General features: G+C 47.7%; 1 protein-coding gene across 6 annotated transcripts in view; it reads right to left on the bottom strand.

The window, feature by feature from the left end:
- Positions 1 to 17,134, bottom strand: part of LOC110496979 (R3H domain-containing protein 1) — a 30,758-nt gene extending 13,624 nt beyond the window's left edge. Inside the window, exons 1-15 of one of the 6 annotated variants that reach the window (XM_036982324.1) lie at positions 16,806 to 17,134; positions 15,128 to 15,223; positions 10,623 to 10,719; positions 9,979 to 10,117; positions 9,694 to 9,834; positions 9,390 to 9,498; positions 8,640 to 8,735; positions 8,479 to 8,504; positions 6,822 to 6,875; positions 6,476 to 6,693; positions 4,761 to 5,108; positions 4,000 to 4,145; positions 3,559 to 3,666; positions 1,094 to 1,357; positions 752 to 872 (exon numbers count right to left, since the gene is read on the bottom strand). In XM_036982324.1, coding sequence (XP_036838219.1) covers positions 752 to 872; positions 1,094 to 1,357; positions 3,559 to 3,666; positions 4,000 to 4,145; positions 4,761 to 5,108; positions 6,476 to 6,693; positions 6,822 to 6,875; positions 8,479 to 8,504; positions 8,640 to 8,735; positions 9,390 to 9,498; positions 9,694 to 9,834; positions 9,979 to 10,117; positions 10,623 to 10,719; positions 15,128 to 15,223; positions 16,806 to 16,958 — 2,116 coding nt within the window. In that variant the 5' untranslated portion in view covers positions 16,959 to 17,134. The remainder of the gene's footprint in view (positions 1 to 751; positions 873 to 1,093; positions 1,358 to 3,558; positions 3,667 to 3,999; positions 4,146 to 4,760; positions 5,109 to 6,475; positions 6,694 to 6,821; positions 6,876 to 8,478; positions 8,505 to 8,639; positions 8,736 to 9,389; positions 9,499 to 9,693; positions 9,835 to 9,978; positions 10,118 to 10,622; positions 10,720 to 15,127; positions 15,224 to 16,805) is intronic. The other 5 variants (XM_036982320.1, XM_036982321.1, XM_036982322.1 and 2 more) reach the window with 5 other exon arrangements.
- Between the last annotated feature and the right edge of the window lie 2,069 nt (positions 17,135 to 19,203).

The raw sequence follows: 19,203 nt of genomic DNA, 5'->3' as shown, positions 1-19,203 counted from the left end.
TTAATTGCAGAAGCAACTTCCTTATGCAAGTGGTTTGTAAACAATCATTATTTTCACTGTGTCTGGATATTCCACTGTTTATGCACTAGTAGACAGTATATAGCCTAATTTGTCCCTCTGCTCAGCCCCAAGAGATGCCTCCTAATTCCCCCGACAGACGATAGAGTAGCATTCCTCCACATTAAAGCCAGTAAATGGCCACAGTGCTGCGTTCAGCAGGAGGCAACCAGTAAAAAGGAGCTGTGTTGAGGCAGGAGGCTGTAGCTAACAACCAGTAAAACAGAGCTGTGTTGAGGCAGGAGGCTGTAGCTAACAACCAGTAAAACAGAGCTGTGTTGAGGCAGGAGGCTGTAGCTAACAACCAGTAAAACAGAGCTGTGTTGAGGCAGGAGGCTGTAGCTAACAACCAGTAAAACAGAGCTGTGTTGAGGCAGGAGGCTGTAGCTAACAACCAGTAAAACAGAGCTGTGTTGAGGCAGGAGGCTGTAGCTAACAACCAGTAAAACAGAGCTGTGTTGAGGCAGGAGGCTGTAGCTAACAACCAGTAAAACAGAGCTGTGTTGAGGCAGGAGGCTGTAGCTAACAACCAGTAAAACAGAGCTGTGTTGAGGCAGGAGGCTGTAGATAACAATTGTGTCCCCCCCAGGGTGCAGAGAAACAGAACACACACTCCGCAAGCAGACTGCAGCTCACTGGGAGACAGCTCAGTTAATCAAGACAAACACAGAGAGAGAGCAGTGTGTGTGTTTACCTGGCTGCTGGGGAAGAGGCTGGGTCTGGGGGCTGGTGTAGTGCACGGGGCTGACAGGGCGATAGTGCTGGTTGCAGTGGGAGTGGGGGTCCTGGGCTGGAGCACAGTAACATGTGTGCATCTACAGGAGAGGAAGGACAACGAGGAAACAAGAGTTTCTCTGGTCACCTTGGATTCTGAACACTTTTCTCAGAGAGGATCTGAGGTCAATCTAGATTGTGATCATCTCTAGATAAGATCACTGATATTACTGAAGGAGACTGAGACCAACAAGTAGGTAGGAAGTAGACGATGCCATGAGATGGTGTGTTGACTGACCATGTGAGTGACTAACTGTTGTACCTGCTGTGGCATGTAGCCCTGCTGCTGCTGCTGCATGACCGGCTGGCTCATAGGGTGTGCAGGGCCAGGGTAGGCCTGGGTTTGCCCCACCACAGGGGGCCCTGGAGGGGCCACCATGTAGCCAGTCTGCTGGTGCTGCAGGGGGGCCTGGAGCACCACAGGGCCCGAGGGGTACATGGCAGGGTGGGGGCCGCCGTTAGTGACGTCGCTGGACGCCTGGCGCACCACACTCATCTGGCTGAACTGGGCAGCCAGCCCTTCTTGCTGTGGGGAGAGAACAATGCTGAAAACAACATGTGTACTGTCTGGACAAGTCCTTTATAATGGTCCAATCCAATCAAATCAACAGACAGGGCCAGAGGCAACGTGCATCAAGACCAGGGACCAAATCATTAGGGTCATATTTATTAGGGCACACCGTAGCAAAACATTTTGAAACATAAAATGAACGTGTCTTATTGGAGCCAAGTTCTAGTCGTCTAACTCCGTTTCAATCAGTTTTCTACCGTTTGATGCTGAACACCACCCAGGGAACCCAAACGGGGTATTTATAGCACCAGAGTAGGCTACCTCAGTCTAGGTCATCTATGACAAGCTGTTCAGTGGCAGGAAATTGGAAGTTTAGCGTATCTACTCATGGATTATTCAACATCTGGTATTGAATTAATGATTACAAACTGTCAGTAAATCAGCCATAGAGGGATGTGTTGGGTGAAAGCAGGTCAGGAAAGGAGGACAACAGAACGCATCCCGATCTAGTCTACCTAACAGAACGCGGCCCGATCTAGTCCACCTAACAGAACGCGGCCCGATCTAGTCCACCTAACAGAACGCGGCCCGATCTAGTCCACCTAACAGAACGCGGCCCGATCTGGTCCACCTAACAGAACGCGGCCCGATCTGGTCCACCTAACAGAACGCGGCCCGATCTGGTCCACCTAACAGAACGCGGCCCGATCTAGTCTCCCTAGCAGAACGCGGCCCGATCTAGTCTCCCTAACAGAACGCGGCCCGATCTAGTCTCCCTAACAGAACGCGGCCCGATCTAGTCTCCCTAACAGAACGCGGCCCGATCTAGTCTCCCTAACAGAACGCGGCCCGATCTAGTCTCCCTAACAGAACGCGGCCCGATCTAGTCTCCCTAACAGAACGCGGCCCGATCTAGTCTCCCTAACAGAACGCGGCCCGATCTAGTCTCCCTAACAGAACGCGGCCCGATCTAGTCTCCCTAACAGAACGCGGCCCGATCTAGTCTCCCTAACAGAACGCGGCCCGATCTAGTCTCCCTAACAGAACGCGGCCCGATCTAGTCTCCCTAACAGAACGCGGCCCGATCTAGTCTCCCTAACAGAACGCGGCCCGATCTAGTCTCCCTAACAGAACGCGGCCCGATCTAGTCTCCCTAACAGAACGCGGCCCGATCTAGTCTCCCTAACAGAACGCGGCCCGATCTAGTCTCCCTAACAGAACGCGGCCCGATCTAGTCTCCCTAACAGAACGCGGCCCGATCTAGTCTCCCTAACAGAACGCGGCCCGATCTAGTCTCCCTAACAGAACGCGGCCCGATCTAGTCTACCTAACAGAACGCGGCCCGATCTAGTCTCCCTAACAGAACGCGGCCCGATCTAGTCTCCCTAACAGAACGCGGCCCGATCTAGTCTACCTAACAGAACGCGGCCCGATCTAGTCTACCTAACAGGGTAATAGGGCTGTTTTATCTAACCTTTATTTTACTAAGCAAGTCAGTTAAGAACAAATTCTTCATTGGGCAACGGGGCCATGTTCAACCTAACTGGGTAACTGGGCCATGTTCAACCTAACTGGGCCATGTTCAACCTAACTGGGCCATGTTCAACCTAACTGGGTAACGGGGCCATGTTCCACCTAACGGGGCCATGTTCAACCTAACTGGGTAACGGGGCCATGTTCCACCTAACGGGGCCATGTTCCACCTAACGGGGCCATGTTCCACCTAACGGGGCCATGTTCCACCTAACCGGGCCATGTTCCACCTAACCGGGCCATGTTCCACCTAACCGGGCCATGTTCCACCTAACCGGGCCATGTTCCACCTAACAGGGTCACAGGGCAAACAGGGTCCTGTTCCACCGAACTGGGTCACAGGGCAAACAGGGTCATGTTCAACAAGCACTCAGTTGCAAGACATTTTGCAACAGAAAACAAAGGTTCTGGGTTCCCATTGGATAAACTGCTGGTTTCAAATGTCTTCTGCCTAATGAACATGACCCAGGACCCTGCTGAACACTTCTTCAATCACAAAGTCTTCCCAGATAAAGATGGCTTCCCATCATACATTACATCAAAGATTCTGTATAGAAATATACACGTCTGGAATTAACACACGACCATGTCTTATAAAAGATCACCTAATTACAGTGACACGGCGCTGAAGAGGGAACTGGACAGAAACAGACAGGTGGGAGAGAGAGAGGATTGATAGGTACCAAAGTGTATTGTTGGTTAGAGGAGAGTGGCAGGAACTGAGGAGGAGGGTAAGAGATGGTTGAGTACTGGATCGGCTGTGGAGCAGAGGGCTGGAGATGCCGAACCGGCTGAAGGAGGAGAAAAGGACAGAACAGAGGGAAAGAGAGGAGAGAGACCTCCATTAAGTTAAGAAGTCAGAGGTGATTGAATAGGAGGAACTAGAGCCGGCTGATTAATATCACAATTAATTGAACCTGATTGATATCTGGATAATTCACTCAGCCCTAGCTCGTAGATGATGAATGTTCTCTGGGAAATTAGGAGGCATGAATTAAAAATGATGGATTCTAATCTACTATATTAATTGAGAACAGGTAGAGTAAAGAAATGACTGCATGCAGGGAGTGAATGGGCTTTCTGGAGAAAGAAGGGATACATGAGCTGTCGACTCATTGACTGACCTGGGAGAGGACGTGATTGGCTGGCTGGTGCGGGGCTGGGGGCGGTAGGGGAGGGGCCAAGGGCTGCTGGCTCCTCCCACCTTGCTGTGAGGTCATCGAGGGGTTGTAGACCACAGCACTGCCGTCAGGGTTCACAAAGGGTTGGCCTGCAGGTGGGGAACAACAAACTTAGATACACTGTAGACCAGGGCTGCCCAACCCTCTTCCTTGAGATCTACCATCCTGTGGGTTTTCAGTCCAACCCTCTTCCTGGAGATCTACCATCCTGTGGGTTTTCAGTCCAACCCTCTTCCTGGAGATCTACCATCCTGTGGGTTTTCAGTCCAACCCTCTTCCTGGAAATCTACCATCCTGTGGGTTTTCAGGCCAAAACCTACAGGACAGTACATCTCCAGGAAGAGGGTTGGACAGCCCTGCAGTATAGGACAGTGTAGGACATTTGAGTATAATTTAGTCAATAGGAGTTATGCTATAGTAACATGTATCCTGAATAATGACTAAACCATGAATATATACACAGTTTTAAAAATTTGACCCAAAACAAAATATGTAGTTTATGGCAATTTCAGCAACAGTCTAAGAGAAGAGCAGACAGACTTATAGACTGAATAAGAAGTTTTGTTTTACAAGAACTATGATCAAAACCAACCAGGAATAAAAACATCACATCAAACCCAAAATAAAGACAGCACACAGAGACGAGCCAATCCAGCCTATATGAACTGAGGGACGAGGAACAACCCTGATCAGAAGATACCAACCTGTGTGTGGGTTGACCAGTATACTGCCAGGCGGTATCCCTGTGGCTTCCGGAGGAAGCAAATAGTAACTAGTAGCATTAGCAGTGGCCTGGGTTGGCGCTGGGCCGGATGCAGGCGCCGGGACGTTCCTGCTGCCCCGATCACAGTGTACAGAAGCTCTACTACTGCTGGGGGCCGTGGCAGCGGAGGACGCAGAGGAGGAGGAGGGTGTAGGTAGCACCGTGCTGGGGCCCCCGACAGGGCCGGCTGCCTGGGTTAGAGCAGCTGGGACAGGGAGAGGCAGGTGGAGTACTTGGGGGCGAGAGATGGAACTCGTAGAAGACCCTACACTATTAGAAGACTCAGAACCTAGAGGAGGGAGGGATGAAAAGATCACTAAACGTCCTACAGAGAGGATCAAGAAAGGCGTCCTATAGGTGTAACCCTCATTGTAAATTAGAATCTGTTCTTAACTGACTTGCCTAGTTAAATAAAAAGTAAAAATAGAGGCAGTGGCTTGTAACACATGCACAGCCAGCCTCTGGGCAGGGGTACAAGGACGACAGCTATTGGTCACTTCTGCGGTAACAGGGGTAGAAGCAGCATAGCCATTGGTCCATTCAAAAGTGGGACACACGGTGAGTGAATTCATTGGCTATAGGTGATATTTGTCCCTCGATAGGGGCTCATGCAAGATGCCCACAAAGTGTAATTTAAGTGGTCCACATAGTATAACCACAAACATGTTATTAGTTTGTCAGTAATGCAACCCACAGACAACTTTTCCTGGTGTAGAACGTCAAAGCTGGTCTTCTGGCACGTACGCAAACCTCTAATATTTGATGTCAAAAGCAAAGCCATCAGGAGCTTTGGTCTCCAGATTGGGCGCTGGACGTATTACTGGAGAGGAGAGAAACACGTCTCTCTGTCTTGCCAACAGTAAAAGCCAATGAATTCAGAATTGTGATGACCATCATTCTTCATGTTTTCTACACAAACTAAAACAACCAGCGCTTAAAGAAATTGGAGAAACTAACAAAATTAGAAAAAAAGCCAAAACCAAAAATGCTAAAAACCAAAAATGCTAAAACCAAAAGATGCGAAATGATGCCAAAGAACCAAAAAGATGACATGCACTGCATGCAGAAGAGATGAGCCACAGGACAGAGCGAACAGGAACACAAAATGGCCTCCCAGTAGCAGCAGAGCTGATGTTGTACTGCACAAAGTGAGCCTTGTCTTCGTAAAAACAACGTTAAAGAAGAAACTATAGCAGAAAAATCTGTCTGTCTGGCGCAGTCAGTGCACTGTGGAAATGGAATCACACGAAACCAAGAGGAAACGCCTCCAGAACAGAGGCAGCAGCAACAACAAAAAGACAAGGAACGAGGAAGAACCAAAACAGCATAAACACAGAAAACAGGGTCTCCATTCCCCCAGTATGCCTGTATTAAACAGGGATGGTGCACACAGACACACAGTGAAGGACCAATTCCAACACATGTCAGTCAGAAACTAGTGTATCACATTGTCTAAGGGTGACTGACCACACTTGGGGTAAATCAGTAGTCGTGGACACAGAACACTTTTTTTTCTCCATTCTTAGGGTTCATTCTGTTATTAAAACAGGTGCTTCACTATGCTGTGGAACAAAGCAGACTGGACACGATACTTCGCACGTGCATTTGACTACGTGTGCATGAGCCAGTGCCCCGCCCCCTCCCCCTATTACTTGCCTGTTTTGGAGAGGCGTCCGGTGCTCTTGCTGCTGGCTGAGCTGTCTCCTCTGATGAGGACAGAGATGCTGCTGAAGCTGCTGGCCTTGGTCATGGTCGGCCTCAGGTTACGGTTGGAGCTGTCTGAATCAGTGCTGCTCCACGGCCGGGCATCACAGTTCTTGGGGTCATTCTCAGAGCTGCTCTGTCTACTGCTGGCTGACCGCCCGTCCCCTAGTCTGAGGAAACAAGGAATGGGTGGATATGTGTGTGTGTGTGTGTGTGTGTGTGTGTGTGTGTGTGTGTGTGTGTGTGTGAGTGGGTGAGTGAGTGTGAGAGAGAGAGATCTGTGACAGAAAAGAAGTACCTGAAGAGTTGCCGCCTCTGTTGAGTGCTGATACAAGCCTCTTCATCAGGGCTCCTGCATGGGGAGATGACCATGCAACATTATCAAAGGGTATCAAATCCACGTTGGACCAGCCAGACAAGCCGTCCACGTTGGACCAGCCAGTCAAACCGTCCACGTTGGACCAGCCAGACAAACCGTCCACGTTGGACCAGCCAGACAAACCGTCCACGTTGGACCAGCCAGTCAAACCGTCCACGTTGGACCAGCCAGACAAGCCGTCCACGTTGGACCAGCCAGTCAAACCGTCCACGTTGGACCAGCCAGTCAAACCGGCCACGTTGGACCAGCCAGTCAAACCGTCCACGTTGGACCAGCCAGTCAAACCGTCCACGTTGGACCAGCCAGTCAAACCGGCCACGTTGGACCAGCCAGTCAAACTGGCCACGTTGGACCAGCCAGACCAACCAGACAAACCAGCCAGTCAAACTGGCCACGTTGGACCAGCCAGACCAACCAGACAAACCAGCCGGACCAGACAAACCAGCCAGACAAACCGTCCACGTTGGACCAACCAGACACACCGTCCACGTTGGACCAACCAGACACACCGTCCACGTTGGACCAACCAGACACACCGTCCACGTTGGACCAACCAGACACACCGTCCACGTTGGACCAACCAGACACACCGTCCACGTTGGACCAGCCAGACACACCGTCCACGTTGGACCAGCCAGACACACCGTCCACGTTGGACCAGCCAGACAAACCGTCCACGTTGGACCAACCAGACACGCCGTCCACGTTGGACCAACCAGACACACCGTCCACGTTGGACCAACCAGACACACCATCCACGTTGGACCAACCAGACACACCGTCCACGTTGGACCAACCAGACACACCGTCCACGTTGGACCAACCAGACACACCGTCCACGTTGGACCAACCAGACACACCGTCCACGTTGGACCAACCAGACACACCGTCCACGTTGGACCAACCAGACACACCGTCCACGTTGGACCAACCAGACACACCGTCCACGTTGGACCAACCAGACACACCGTCCACGTTGGACCAACCAGACACACCGTCCACGTTGGACCAACCAGACACACCGTCCACGTTGGACCAACCAGACAAACCGTCCACGTTGGACCAACCAGACAAACCGTCCACGTTGGACCAACCAGACAAACCGTCCACGTTGGACCAGCCAGACAAACCAACCAGACAAACCGTCCACGTTGGACCAGCCAGACAAACCAGCCAGACAAACCGTCCACGTTGGACCAGCCAGTCAAACCGTCCACGTTGAACCAGCCAGTCAAACCGTCCACGTTGGACCAGCCAGTCAAACCGTCCACGTTGGACCAGCCAGTCAAACCGGCCACGTTGGACCAGCCAGACAAGCCGTCCACGTTGGACCAGCCAGACAAACCGTCCACGTTGGACCAGCCAGACAAACCAGCCACGTTGGACCAGCCAGTCAAACCGTCCACGTTGGACCAGCCAGACAAACCAGCCACGTTGGACCAGCCAGTCAAACCAGCCACGTTGAACCAGCCAGACAAACCAGCCACGTTGAACCAACCAGACAAACCAGCCACGTTGAACCAACCAGACAAATGTTGTAAGTGTCAAATTAGACTGATATGTGAATGATATTTACCTTCCATCTAGATGGAAATGATCTCCCTGTGGAACAAAAAAAATAAATCTATTTGAATGTCTTACTTACATGTCATTTGCAGTCCATAAAGCCTATCCATATTTTACTTCATAATAAACACAAATGCATCATTAATCTAAATTGATTAGCCAAAATCTCACATCTGGTGCAAATATCCTGTCCCTGGCTCTCTGATAGTCTTCCTCCCTCTCCTCGATAGATTTGCTTCTCCTGTCGTCTTTCAGGCGCATTCGTATCTGCAAGCACATGCACAACTTAGCCTAGCCAGCAGCTTCCGCACAGCTTAGCCTAGCCAGCAGCTTCCGCACAGCTTAGCCTAGCCAGCAGCTTCCGCACAGCTTAGCCTAGCCAGCAGCTTCCGCACAGCTTAGCCTAGCCAGCAGCTTCCGCACAGCTTAGCCTAGCCAGCAGCTTCCGCACAGCTTAGCCTAGCCAGCAGCTTCCGCACAGCTTAGCCTAGCCAGCAGCTTCCACACAGCTTAGCCTAGCCAGCAGCTTCCGCACAGCTTAGCCTAGCCAGCAGCTTCCGCACAGCTTAGCCTAGCCAGCAGCTTCCGCACAGCTTAGCCTAGCCAGCAGCTTCCGCACAGCTTAGCCTAGCCAGCAGCTTCCGCACAGCTTAGCCTAGCCAGCAGCTTCCGCACAGCTTAGCCTAGCCAGCAGCTTCCGCACAGCTTAGCCTAGCCAGCAGCTTCCGCACAGCTTAGCCTAGCCAGAAGCACCAGATTGTCAACCTCTCAAAGACATATCGCTGAGGATGCATCCCAAATGGAACACTATTCCCTATATACTTTACTTCTGTTGACCAGGGCCCATAGGGCACTATATAGAGAATAGGGTGTCATTTGGGACACAACGTGACATTTGATTGGAACACAGAAACGGCCTACCATGCCGTCTTCCCGGTCGAAGCTGGCGTTGTCTCTTTTGAGAATGTAGCGTTTTTGGAAATCATCCGTTTTGTCGTCTTTTATGTGTTCTGAGAATTTTTGATCTGGTCTGTGGAAGACAATTTACATTGCTGGAAGTTTAGAGAAGTGGGGGGGGAAACCTACACCAAATACATACTTTCTACTTTCAAAGCAATTTTATGTATTTAAGCTTCATAGAATGTAATAAAATGTATTATTGTGATTTAGTAATAATGTATTTTAAAATGTTTTAAAACTGACTGGTATCAATTGAAAAACATACATTCTTGTATTGCTAGTTTTGTTGATGATGACAGACTTCCCAGTGGGGTCAACATTGTGATCCATGCCAAAGTAGGCAGCCACTCGATGTAGCAGCATTCTATGGTACGAAGTCATGGGAGGGAATTTCCTCTTCTGGCTTCTAGGAAACACAAGAGCTGAATGAGCTTCACTGAAAGGCTAAAATAATACAACTATAGAATTGAATTTTAATAAAATTGCATTAACTATAAATTTATAAAAATACATTAAATCAATCAATAAATGTATTTATTAAATATCTTACTCATTATTACTGATAAAATCCAGAATGTCCTGCTCCAACTTCAACAGCATCATTCTGTCTCTGGGGTTGTTCTTTAGAGTGTTGACCAGGAACTCATGCAGGTCTATTCCAGTAGAGTCTGTGTAGTCCTGGCTGGAATCTAGACACAAGAGGACCAGGTAGTGTGTAGATTGATGAGGGGAAAAAAACAATTTAATTCATTTTAGAATAAGGTTGTAACAAAAGTGGGAAAAAGTCCAAGGGGTCTGAATACTTTACGAATGCACTAATTGGGCTTACGTTTACAATGGTCATATATAATATATTCATATTCAACGGGTGTTGTGCATTAGTAAATAAAAAAAATGGGTTATTGTGCGCTCTGGCACACTCCAACGTGAGTGCTCTGAAACCGGGAGTAGACAGCCAGAGTGAATTTACGAACGCACCCATAGTCTCCTAGGATTCTATATTAGATTTCTCAGAGAGCTCCATGTTCCGGAATCAGTTGATTAGTTCTCTAGACTAAAGCTCACAACATGTCTCCAAGGTCCTGTATTGTAACACACAACCGTGTCTGTCTGAAGGCAGCGATGGCCATTATATTTTCTCTCGCTATTTTCAACACAAAGATAATCAACCTCTCCGCCAACTCTCCCACACACCTCTTGACAGCATTTTCCTGGACATCTTCTCTGGTTTCTCCACCTTCTCTTTCTCCTCCTTGGCAGACAGCTCCTCCTTATCAAAGGACTGGGATATCTGGATGTGAATTTGAAGAGTAAGAAATAAAAGCTTCAGTGGTAGCTACTAGCAATATCCCCATGATTAAGTCTGTATCCTATACGGCAGCCTATTCCCTATGGGCCCTGGTCAAAAGTAGTGCACTACATACAGTGAGGGAGAAAAAGTATTCGATCCCCTGCTGATTTTGTATGTTTGCCTACCGACAAAGCAATTATCAGTCTATAATTTTAATGGTAGGTTTATTTGACCAGTGAGCGACAGAATAACAACAAAACAATCCAGAAAAACACATGTCAAAAATGTTATAAAATGATTTGCATTTTAATGAAGGAAATTAGTATTTGACCCCTCTGCAAAACATGACTTAGTACTTGGTGGCAAAACCCTTGTTGGCAATCACAGAGGTCAGACATTTCTTGTAGTTGGCCACCAGCTTTGCACACATCTCAGGAGGGATTTTGTCCCATTCCTCTTTGCAGATCTTCTCCAAGTCATTAAGGTTTCGAGGCTGACGTTTGGCAACTCGAAACTTCAGCTCCCTCCACAGATTTTCTATGGGATTACGGTCTGGAGACTGGCTACGCCACTCCAGGACCTTAATGTGCTTCTTCTTGAGCCACTCCTTTGTTGCCTTGGCCGTGTGTTTTGGGTCATTGTCATGCTGGAATACCCATCCACGACTCATTTTCAATGCCCTGGCTGAGTGAAGGAGGTTCTCACCCAAGATTTGACGGTACATGGCCCCGTCCATCGTCCCTTTGATGCGGTGAAGTTGTCCTGTCCCCTTAGCAGAAAAACACCTCCAAAGCATAATGTTTCCACCTCCATGTTTGACGGTGGGGATGGTGTTCTTGGGGTCACAGGCAGCATTCCTCCTCCAAACACGGCGAGTTGAGTTGATGCCAAAGAGCTCCATTTTGGTCTCATCTGACCACAACACTTTCACCCAGTTGTCCTCTGAATCATTCAGATGTTCATTGGCAAACTTCAGACGGGCCTGTATATGTGCTTTCTTGAGCAGGGGGACCTTGCAGGCGCTGCAGGATTTCAGTCCTTCACGGCATAGTGTGTTACCAATGGTTTTCTTGGCGACCATGATCCCAGCTGTCTTGAGATCATTGACAAGATCCTCCTGTGTAGTTCTGGGCTGATTCCTCATCGGTCTCATGATCATTGCAACTGCACAAGGTGAGATCTTGCATGGAGCCCCAGGCCGAGGGAGAATGACAGTTCTTTTGTGTTTATTCCATTTGCGAATAATCGCACCAACTGTTGTCACCTTCTCACCAAGCTGCTTGGCGATGATCTTGTGGCCCATTCCAGCCTTGTGTAGGTCTACAATCTTGTCCCTGACATCCTTGGAGAGCTCTTTGGTCTTGGCCATGGTGGAGAGTTTGGAATCTGATTGATTGATTGCTTCTGTGGACAGGTGTCTTTTATACAGGTAAGAAACTGAGATTAGGTGCACTCCCTAAGAGTGTGCTCCTAATCTCAGCTCTTTACCTGTATAAAAGACACCTGGGAGCCAGAAATCTTCCTGAAATCTTTCTGATCAAATACTTATTTCCCTCATTAAAATGCAAATCAATTTAAAACAATTTTGACATGCGTTTTTCTGGATTTTTATGTTGTTATTCTGTCTCTCACTGTTCAAATAAACCTACCATTAAAATTAGACTGATCATTTTTTGATCAGTGGGCAAACGTACAAAATCAGCAGGGGATCAAATACTCCCCCCTCACAGCATCTAATTATCCTCACAATCGCACACTTGGTTTGAAGTTAATGAAAACATATTTAAGGGTTTTACATGTTTAGTTTGTGAAACCAAGTACATGCCGACCGACCTCATTTAAAAAAAACATCCGATTTACTACGAGAGCACCGTTTTCATTTCAAATAACAGCTCAGCTAAAACCCTGTGCTGCACAGAGTGATAAACCTTCCTCCTCTACGTACGATAATCACCTCGGCAATTACATCACACCGATTAACATTGTTTTATTTCATCTTTAAACACCTGAAAATCATACATCATTTTGACATTACAATGATGTGACTAAACAAACACTAACAGTACATGGACCTACAGAGGAGTGAATACTGAGAGTCCAATATAGATCTGCTTTATGTTGGGGGAAGAGAACACATCCAATAGAAAGCCTGTCTCATCTTCCACACCTTCACATCCATCCAATAGAAAGCCTGTCTCACCTTCCACACCTTCACATCAATCATTGCCTTTATTGTACCACATGAAATAACTCCCTTTGGAAGACTTGTTGTAAGACAAGCATAGAAATACAATAACTAGAATGGGGGGGGGGGGGAAGCCCCTCATATCACAGCCATTTGACACTCGCTTGAATGATTATATTTTATAATGGTGGCAGGTAGCCTAGTGGTTAAGAGCGTTGGGCCAGTAATCGAAAGGTCGCTGGTTCGAATCCCCGAGCTGACTAGGTGAAAAACAATGTGTTGATGTGCCCTTGCCCTAACCCCCTAATTGTGCCTGTAAGTCGCTCTGGATAAGAGTCTGCTAAACTACTAAAATATGAATTGTTAAATGTGTAAGGCTTAGCGAGCATGGAGAATTTATCAACCACTTGACAGTACTCACTTGAATGAAAAATGTACATTCCTATCATTCCAGTTGTGTGTGTTTCAAGGCCTTCTCAGCATCCCAGCCTCGACCTTGGTTTAACCCCACTACTCATCTTAATCTCTGCTGCGCTTCATTCCCTGCTCTGATTCACTATTCAACACTAGTACAAAAAGGCAGAGAGGAGCTAAAAGCTAAACAGCACACTGAAACTCCGCCTGCGACCTAAATGATACCCTATTCCCTTTATAGGGCACTACTTTTGACCAGGGCCCATAGGGAATAGGGTGCCATTTGGAACACAGATTCAGAGTGCTGGCTGCAAGAAGCTTAAATTAAATACCACTTCAGGATAGAGGCAACTAGGTAAAGAAGTTAGGAGCCAGTGGTTTCTGGAAGGTAGATGTAATGTTTACATTAGTGATATAATGGTAGCCTAGCGGTTAGAGCGTTGGGCCAGTAACCAAAAGGTTGGTAGTTCAAACCCCCGAGCTGAAAAGGTGCCCCTGAACAAGGCAGTTAACCCGCTGTTCCTAGGCCGTCATTGTAAAATAAGAATTTGTTCTCAACTGACTTGCCTAGTTAAACAAAAAGGTAAGAAAAATAAGATATCGTCTGCCTCTCAGGGAGGCTTTGCTGTAGTTATTCAGCACAACTGGTTAACAAAATAACTAATATTACTACAGGAACGCAACAAAGAAAGAGATGTGAGGAAGGGAGCGTCAGTGGAGAGATGGCGAATGAGAGAGCGGAAGACAGAAAGAGGGGAAGAAGAGAAAGATAGATAAGAGTGAAGAGTGAAAGAGGACTGAATAGAACTCAGAGGGAGGGGGTTAAATCTCACTAGTTCAAGGAAGTCTATCCATTTAAACACCCAGTCAGGGTTTCCTAGTAACCGGTTTCACAGCAAGGACAATGCATCTTTACAGAGAAGTAGAATCATTTTGTTTTCTCGTCTACACCAAGGAAACATTTCCACTCAAGGAGAAATAATTGGCATAAAAAATTGGAACTTAACATAGAAAGACAACCCCCCCCCAAAATAACCTATATCACTTCAAACACCATTAGCCAAGGACATGTTTGAGTGGTGCTGACAGACAAAGGAATGGGTTGGAGGAAGCCTGACATCATAGTGACAACCTTACTATTCAACTATATCAATCCACAGGACTCCATGTTCTGACACGTGAAAATACAATCTTCTCTAAGATGGATGTGAGTAATACAGGACACGCGCGCACACACACACACACCGCAGGTACACACACACACACACACACACACAACGGCTGGTGGTGGAGAACACCCTCGTGGTTTTGATGAAGTTAGTGCTGACTGGATGAAACGCGAGGCCCTCTAGCTTCTGGCTTGTGTGTGTGTCCAGTGAGAAGGCAGAGTGACGTTTGTGAAATGAGCCACAGCTAATGGGGTAGAAGGAGTCGTCTGGTGGTTTACCCAGAGGTGTGTGTGTGTGTCTAAAGGTTTACTCAGAGGTGTGTGTGTGTCTAAAGGTTTACCCAGAGAGGTGTGTGTGTGTGTGTGTGTGTCTAAAGGTTTACCCAGAGAGGTGTGTGTGTGTGTCTAAAGGTTTACCCAGAGGTGTGTGTGTGTGTGTGTGTCTAAAGGTTTACCCTGAGGTGTGTGTGTGTGTGTGTCTGTGTCTAAAGGTTTACCCAGAGAGGTGTGTGTGTGTGTCTAAAGGTTTACCCAGAGGTGTGTGTGTGTGTCTAAAGGTTTACCCAGAGGTGTGTGTGTGTGTGTGTCTAAAGGTTTACCCAGAGAGGTGTGTGTGTGTGTGTGTGTGTCTAAAGGTTTACCTGAGGATCTGGTGTCAGCTGGTGTGCAGTTAGAAAGGGAGGAGAGGACTCTTCACAGACAGCCAGGCTCCGTACTAACTTTACCTTGGCCCTGGACTGAGGGAGAGTACAGTATGTTGACAACGGTTAAAATATATTCCTTTAGATGACGTGCGTTGATCATTTCAAAACGCGAACCGACCAAGTAAAAATACAAACCAGGACGTAAAGGCCAGCAAGCACCAAGCAATCACGACCAACAGACCATGTTCAGACCTCAAAATGACTTGGGTGAATCCAATCCAATCCATGCATGTAACTAACGTGATGGTTAGCAAGCACCAAGCAATCACGACCAACAGACCATGTTCAGACCTCAAAATGAGTTGGGTGAATCCAATCCAATCCATGCATGTAACTAACGTGATGGTTAGCAAGCACCAAGCAATCACGACCAACAGACCATGTTCAGACCTCAAAATGAGTTGGGTGAATCCAATCCAATCCATGCATGTAACTAACGTGATGGTTAGCAAGCACCAAGCAATCACGACCAACAGACCATGTTCAGACCTCAAAATGAGTTGGGTGAATCCAATCCAATCCATGCATGTAACTAACGTGATGGTTAGCAAGCACCAAGCAATCACGACCAACAGACCATGTTCAGACCTCAAAATGAGTTGGGTGAATCCAATCCAATCCATGCATGTAACTAATGTGATGGTTAGCAAGCACCAAGCAATCACGACCAACAGACCATGTTCAGACCTCAAAATGACTTGGGTGAATCCAATCCAATCCATGCATGTAACTAATGTGATGGTTAGCAAGCACCAAGCAATCACGACCAACAGACCATGTTCAGACCTCAAAATGACTTGGGTGAATCAAATCCAATCCAATCCATGCATGCAACTAACGTGATGGTTAGCAAACACGTAAATAAGTCAGTTTAAACATCTGAACGTCATGCAAATGAAGATAAATAATACTAACGCAGCACCACAAGTCGGGATGTTTTTAAAGGGATGACTTAAATCACGTGTCAGACTCATTCCACGGGATGTTTTTAAAGGGATGACTTAAATCACGTGTCAGACTCATTCCACGGGATGTTTTTAAAGGGATGACATAAATCACGTGTCAGACTCATTCCACGGGATGTTTTTAAAGGGATGACTTAAATCACGTGTCAGACTCATTCCACGGGATGTTTTTAAAGGGATGACTTAAATCACGTGTCAGACTCATTCCACCGGATGTTTTTAAAGGGATGACATAAATCACGTGTCAGACTCATTCCACGGGATGTTTTTAAAGGGATGACATAAATCACGTGTCAGACTCATTCCACGGGATGTTTTTAAAGGGATGACTTAAATCACGTGTCAGACTCATTCCACGGAGGGCAGAGTGTCTGCAGGTCCCTTGTACTCGATTGATAAATGAAGGTTACTAATTAGTAAAGAACTGCACTCACCTGGTTGTCTAGGTCTTAACTGAAAGGACAAACCCCAAACCCTCTGACACTAGGGCCTCCACGGAATGAGTATGAACCCCCCTGTTCACTACATCACAAGAACCAAGTCAACAGCAGGCAAATATATAATAAGACATATGGGATAAATCCGTCTTCTCAGCAGAAACACCTGAGATAAAATGATAATGTATGTGGTGGTTGCCAGGCAGACTGTACCTTAGAGCCCCTCACCGACTGGCCAGCTGATACAGGAGACGGCTGCTGTCCCAAACGGTCCACAAAAAGGAGGAGTTTAGCTAACAAGACTACAAGGTTAAAGAATATTGTGGTCCAGAACAACAGGAAGGCTGAATACATACGTACATACATGTTGGATGTCAACGTGCATCCTACTAAAGAGCTCGGCCAATCAATATAGGCATGTGACAAAACACGAGGAGCAGCCCTTTTTGGGCCAAGATGAATTCTCACCCTCGTGATTCAAACACCTTCCTGTCTGAGAAATTAGACCCAGAGTCTGACTACTATGTACATTAAAATGTATTTTCTCTCAGCTCATTTTCACATCCCTCTCTCTCTGACCCAGTTTCACATCCCTCTCTCTCTGACCCAGTTTCACATCCCTCTCTCTCAGACCCAGTTTCACATCCCTCTCTCTCAGACCCAGTTTCACATCCCTCTCTCTCAGACCCAGTTTCACATCCCTCTCTCTCAGACCCAGTTTCACATCCCTCTCTCTCAGACCCAGTTTCACATCCCTCTCTCTCAGACCCAGTTTCACATCCCTCTCTCTCAGACCCAGTTTCACATCCCTCTCTCTCAGACCCAGTTTCACATCCCTCTCTCTCAGACCCAGTTTCACATCCCTCTCTCTCAGACCCAGTTTCACATCTCTATCTCTCAGACCCAGTTTCACATCTCTATCTCTCAGACCCAGTTTCACATCTCTATCTCTATCTCTCAGACCCAGTTTCACATCTCTATCTCTCAGACCCAGTTTCACATCTCTATCTCTCAGACCCAGTTTCACATCTCTATCTCTATCTCTCAGACCCAGTTTCACATCTCTATCTCTCAGACCCAGTTTCACATCTCTATCTCTCAGACCCAGTTTCACATCTCTATCTCTATCTCTCAGACCCAGTTTCCTGTCATGTAGACTAGAGCAAAGAGAAGTGTTCTGAGTTTGAAGAGGAGCAGGAAGCAGCGGGGGACGACATCTCAATGCCTCTGCTCTTCGTGTGTGTGTGTGTGTGTGTTCGAGAGCGTGTGTACAGGGAGAGGTCCTAGAGAGTCAGAGACGAAAGCTGAGTCTGATTTAGACAGAACGGCTGGCAGGCTCCATGCTCCACTCGGGCTGCTGCTGAGACACCGTCTGTACACACACACACACACACTCCCCCTCTTCTCCTGGCCCCGTCCTCTAAAACCAACCAGAGGACAGTTCCTTTTCCCGCTGCGCTGGAGGGTCAGATAACATTAATGAAATAAAAGATGGAAATGGACCATTTCCAGGCATGTGTATGACCCTTAGAGACAGTGAGTGGCGTGTGTGTGTGAGACAGTAGGTGTGAACGCACCAGTAGATCAGATAATTGAACAGGGCAGAAAGGAAAGGGACAAAGAGAGAGGAGAGAGAAGGAAACGCTGACGTCTGCACTACAAGGTACCTGGCCTGAGAAAGAGAACGTGGCAGAGGCAGATGGTGGCAAAGTCACAGAGGAGAGACACACAGAGAAGTGCACCCCCCCTCCCTCTCTCCCCCCATCCGGCACCCATTCAGTCTCTCTCTCTCAGGGTGACACACAGGAAGTTTGTAGATAAGCCAGGATTTGAGATCCAGATTATCTGTCTTCTTCAGTCTGGCTGGGGCGCCAGCCACCGACCACTTTCACTTCTCCTGCTTCCCATTTATACTGCTGCCTGTCAACATTACCTCCAACCCAGAGACAATACTCTCTCTGCTGCCTGTCAACATTACCTCCAACCCAGAGACAATACTCTCTCTGCTGCCTGTCAACATTACCTCCAACCCAGAGACAATGCCCTCTCTGCTGCCTGTCAACATTACCTCCAACCCAGAGACGATACTCTCTGCTGCCTGTCAACATTACCTCCAACCCAGAGACAATGCCCTCTCTGCTGCCTGTCAACATTACCTCCAACCCAGAGACAAAACCCTCTGCTGCCTGTCAACATTACCTCCAACCCAGAGACAATGCTCTCTGCCTGTCAACATTACCTCCAACCCAGAGACAATGCCCTCTCTGCTGCCTGTCAACATTACCTCCAACCCAGAGACAATACTCTCTGCCTGTCAACATTACCTCCAACCCAGAGACAATGCCCTCTCTGATGCCTGTCAACATTACCTCCAACCCAGAGACAATGCCCTCTCTGCTGCCTGTCAACATTACCTCCAACCCAGAGACAAAACCCTCTGCTGCCTGTCAACATTACCTCCAACCCAGAGACAATGCTCTCTGCCTGTCAACATTACCTCCAACCCAGAGACAATACTCTCTGCCTGTCAACATTACCTCCAACCCAGAGACAACACTCTCTCTGCTGCCTGTCAACATTACCTCCAACCCAGAGACAATACTCTCTCTGC

This window comes from Oncorhynchus mykiss, chromosome 7, assembly GCF_013265735.2.
Source record: "Oncorhynchus mykiss isolate Arlee chromosome 7, USDA_OmykA_1.1, whole genome shotgun sequence".
Lineage (NCBI taxonomy): Eukaryota > Metazoa > Chordata > Actinopteri > Salmoniformes > Salmonidae > Oncorhynchus > Oncorhynchus mykiss.
Note: the sequence above shows the minus strand (reverse complement) of the source record. Positions and strands in the feature narration are given on the sequence as shown.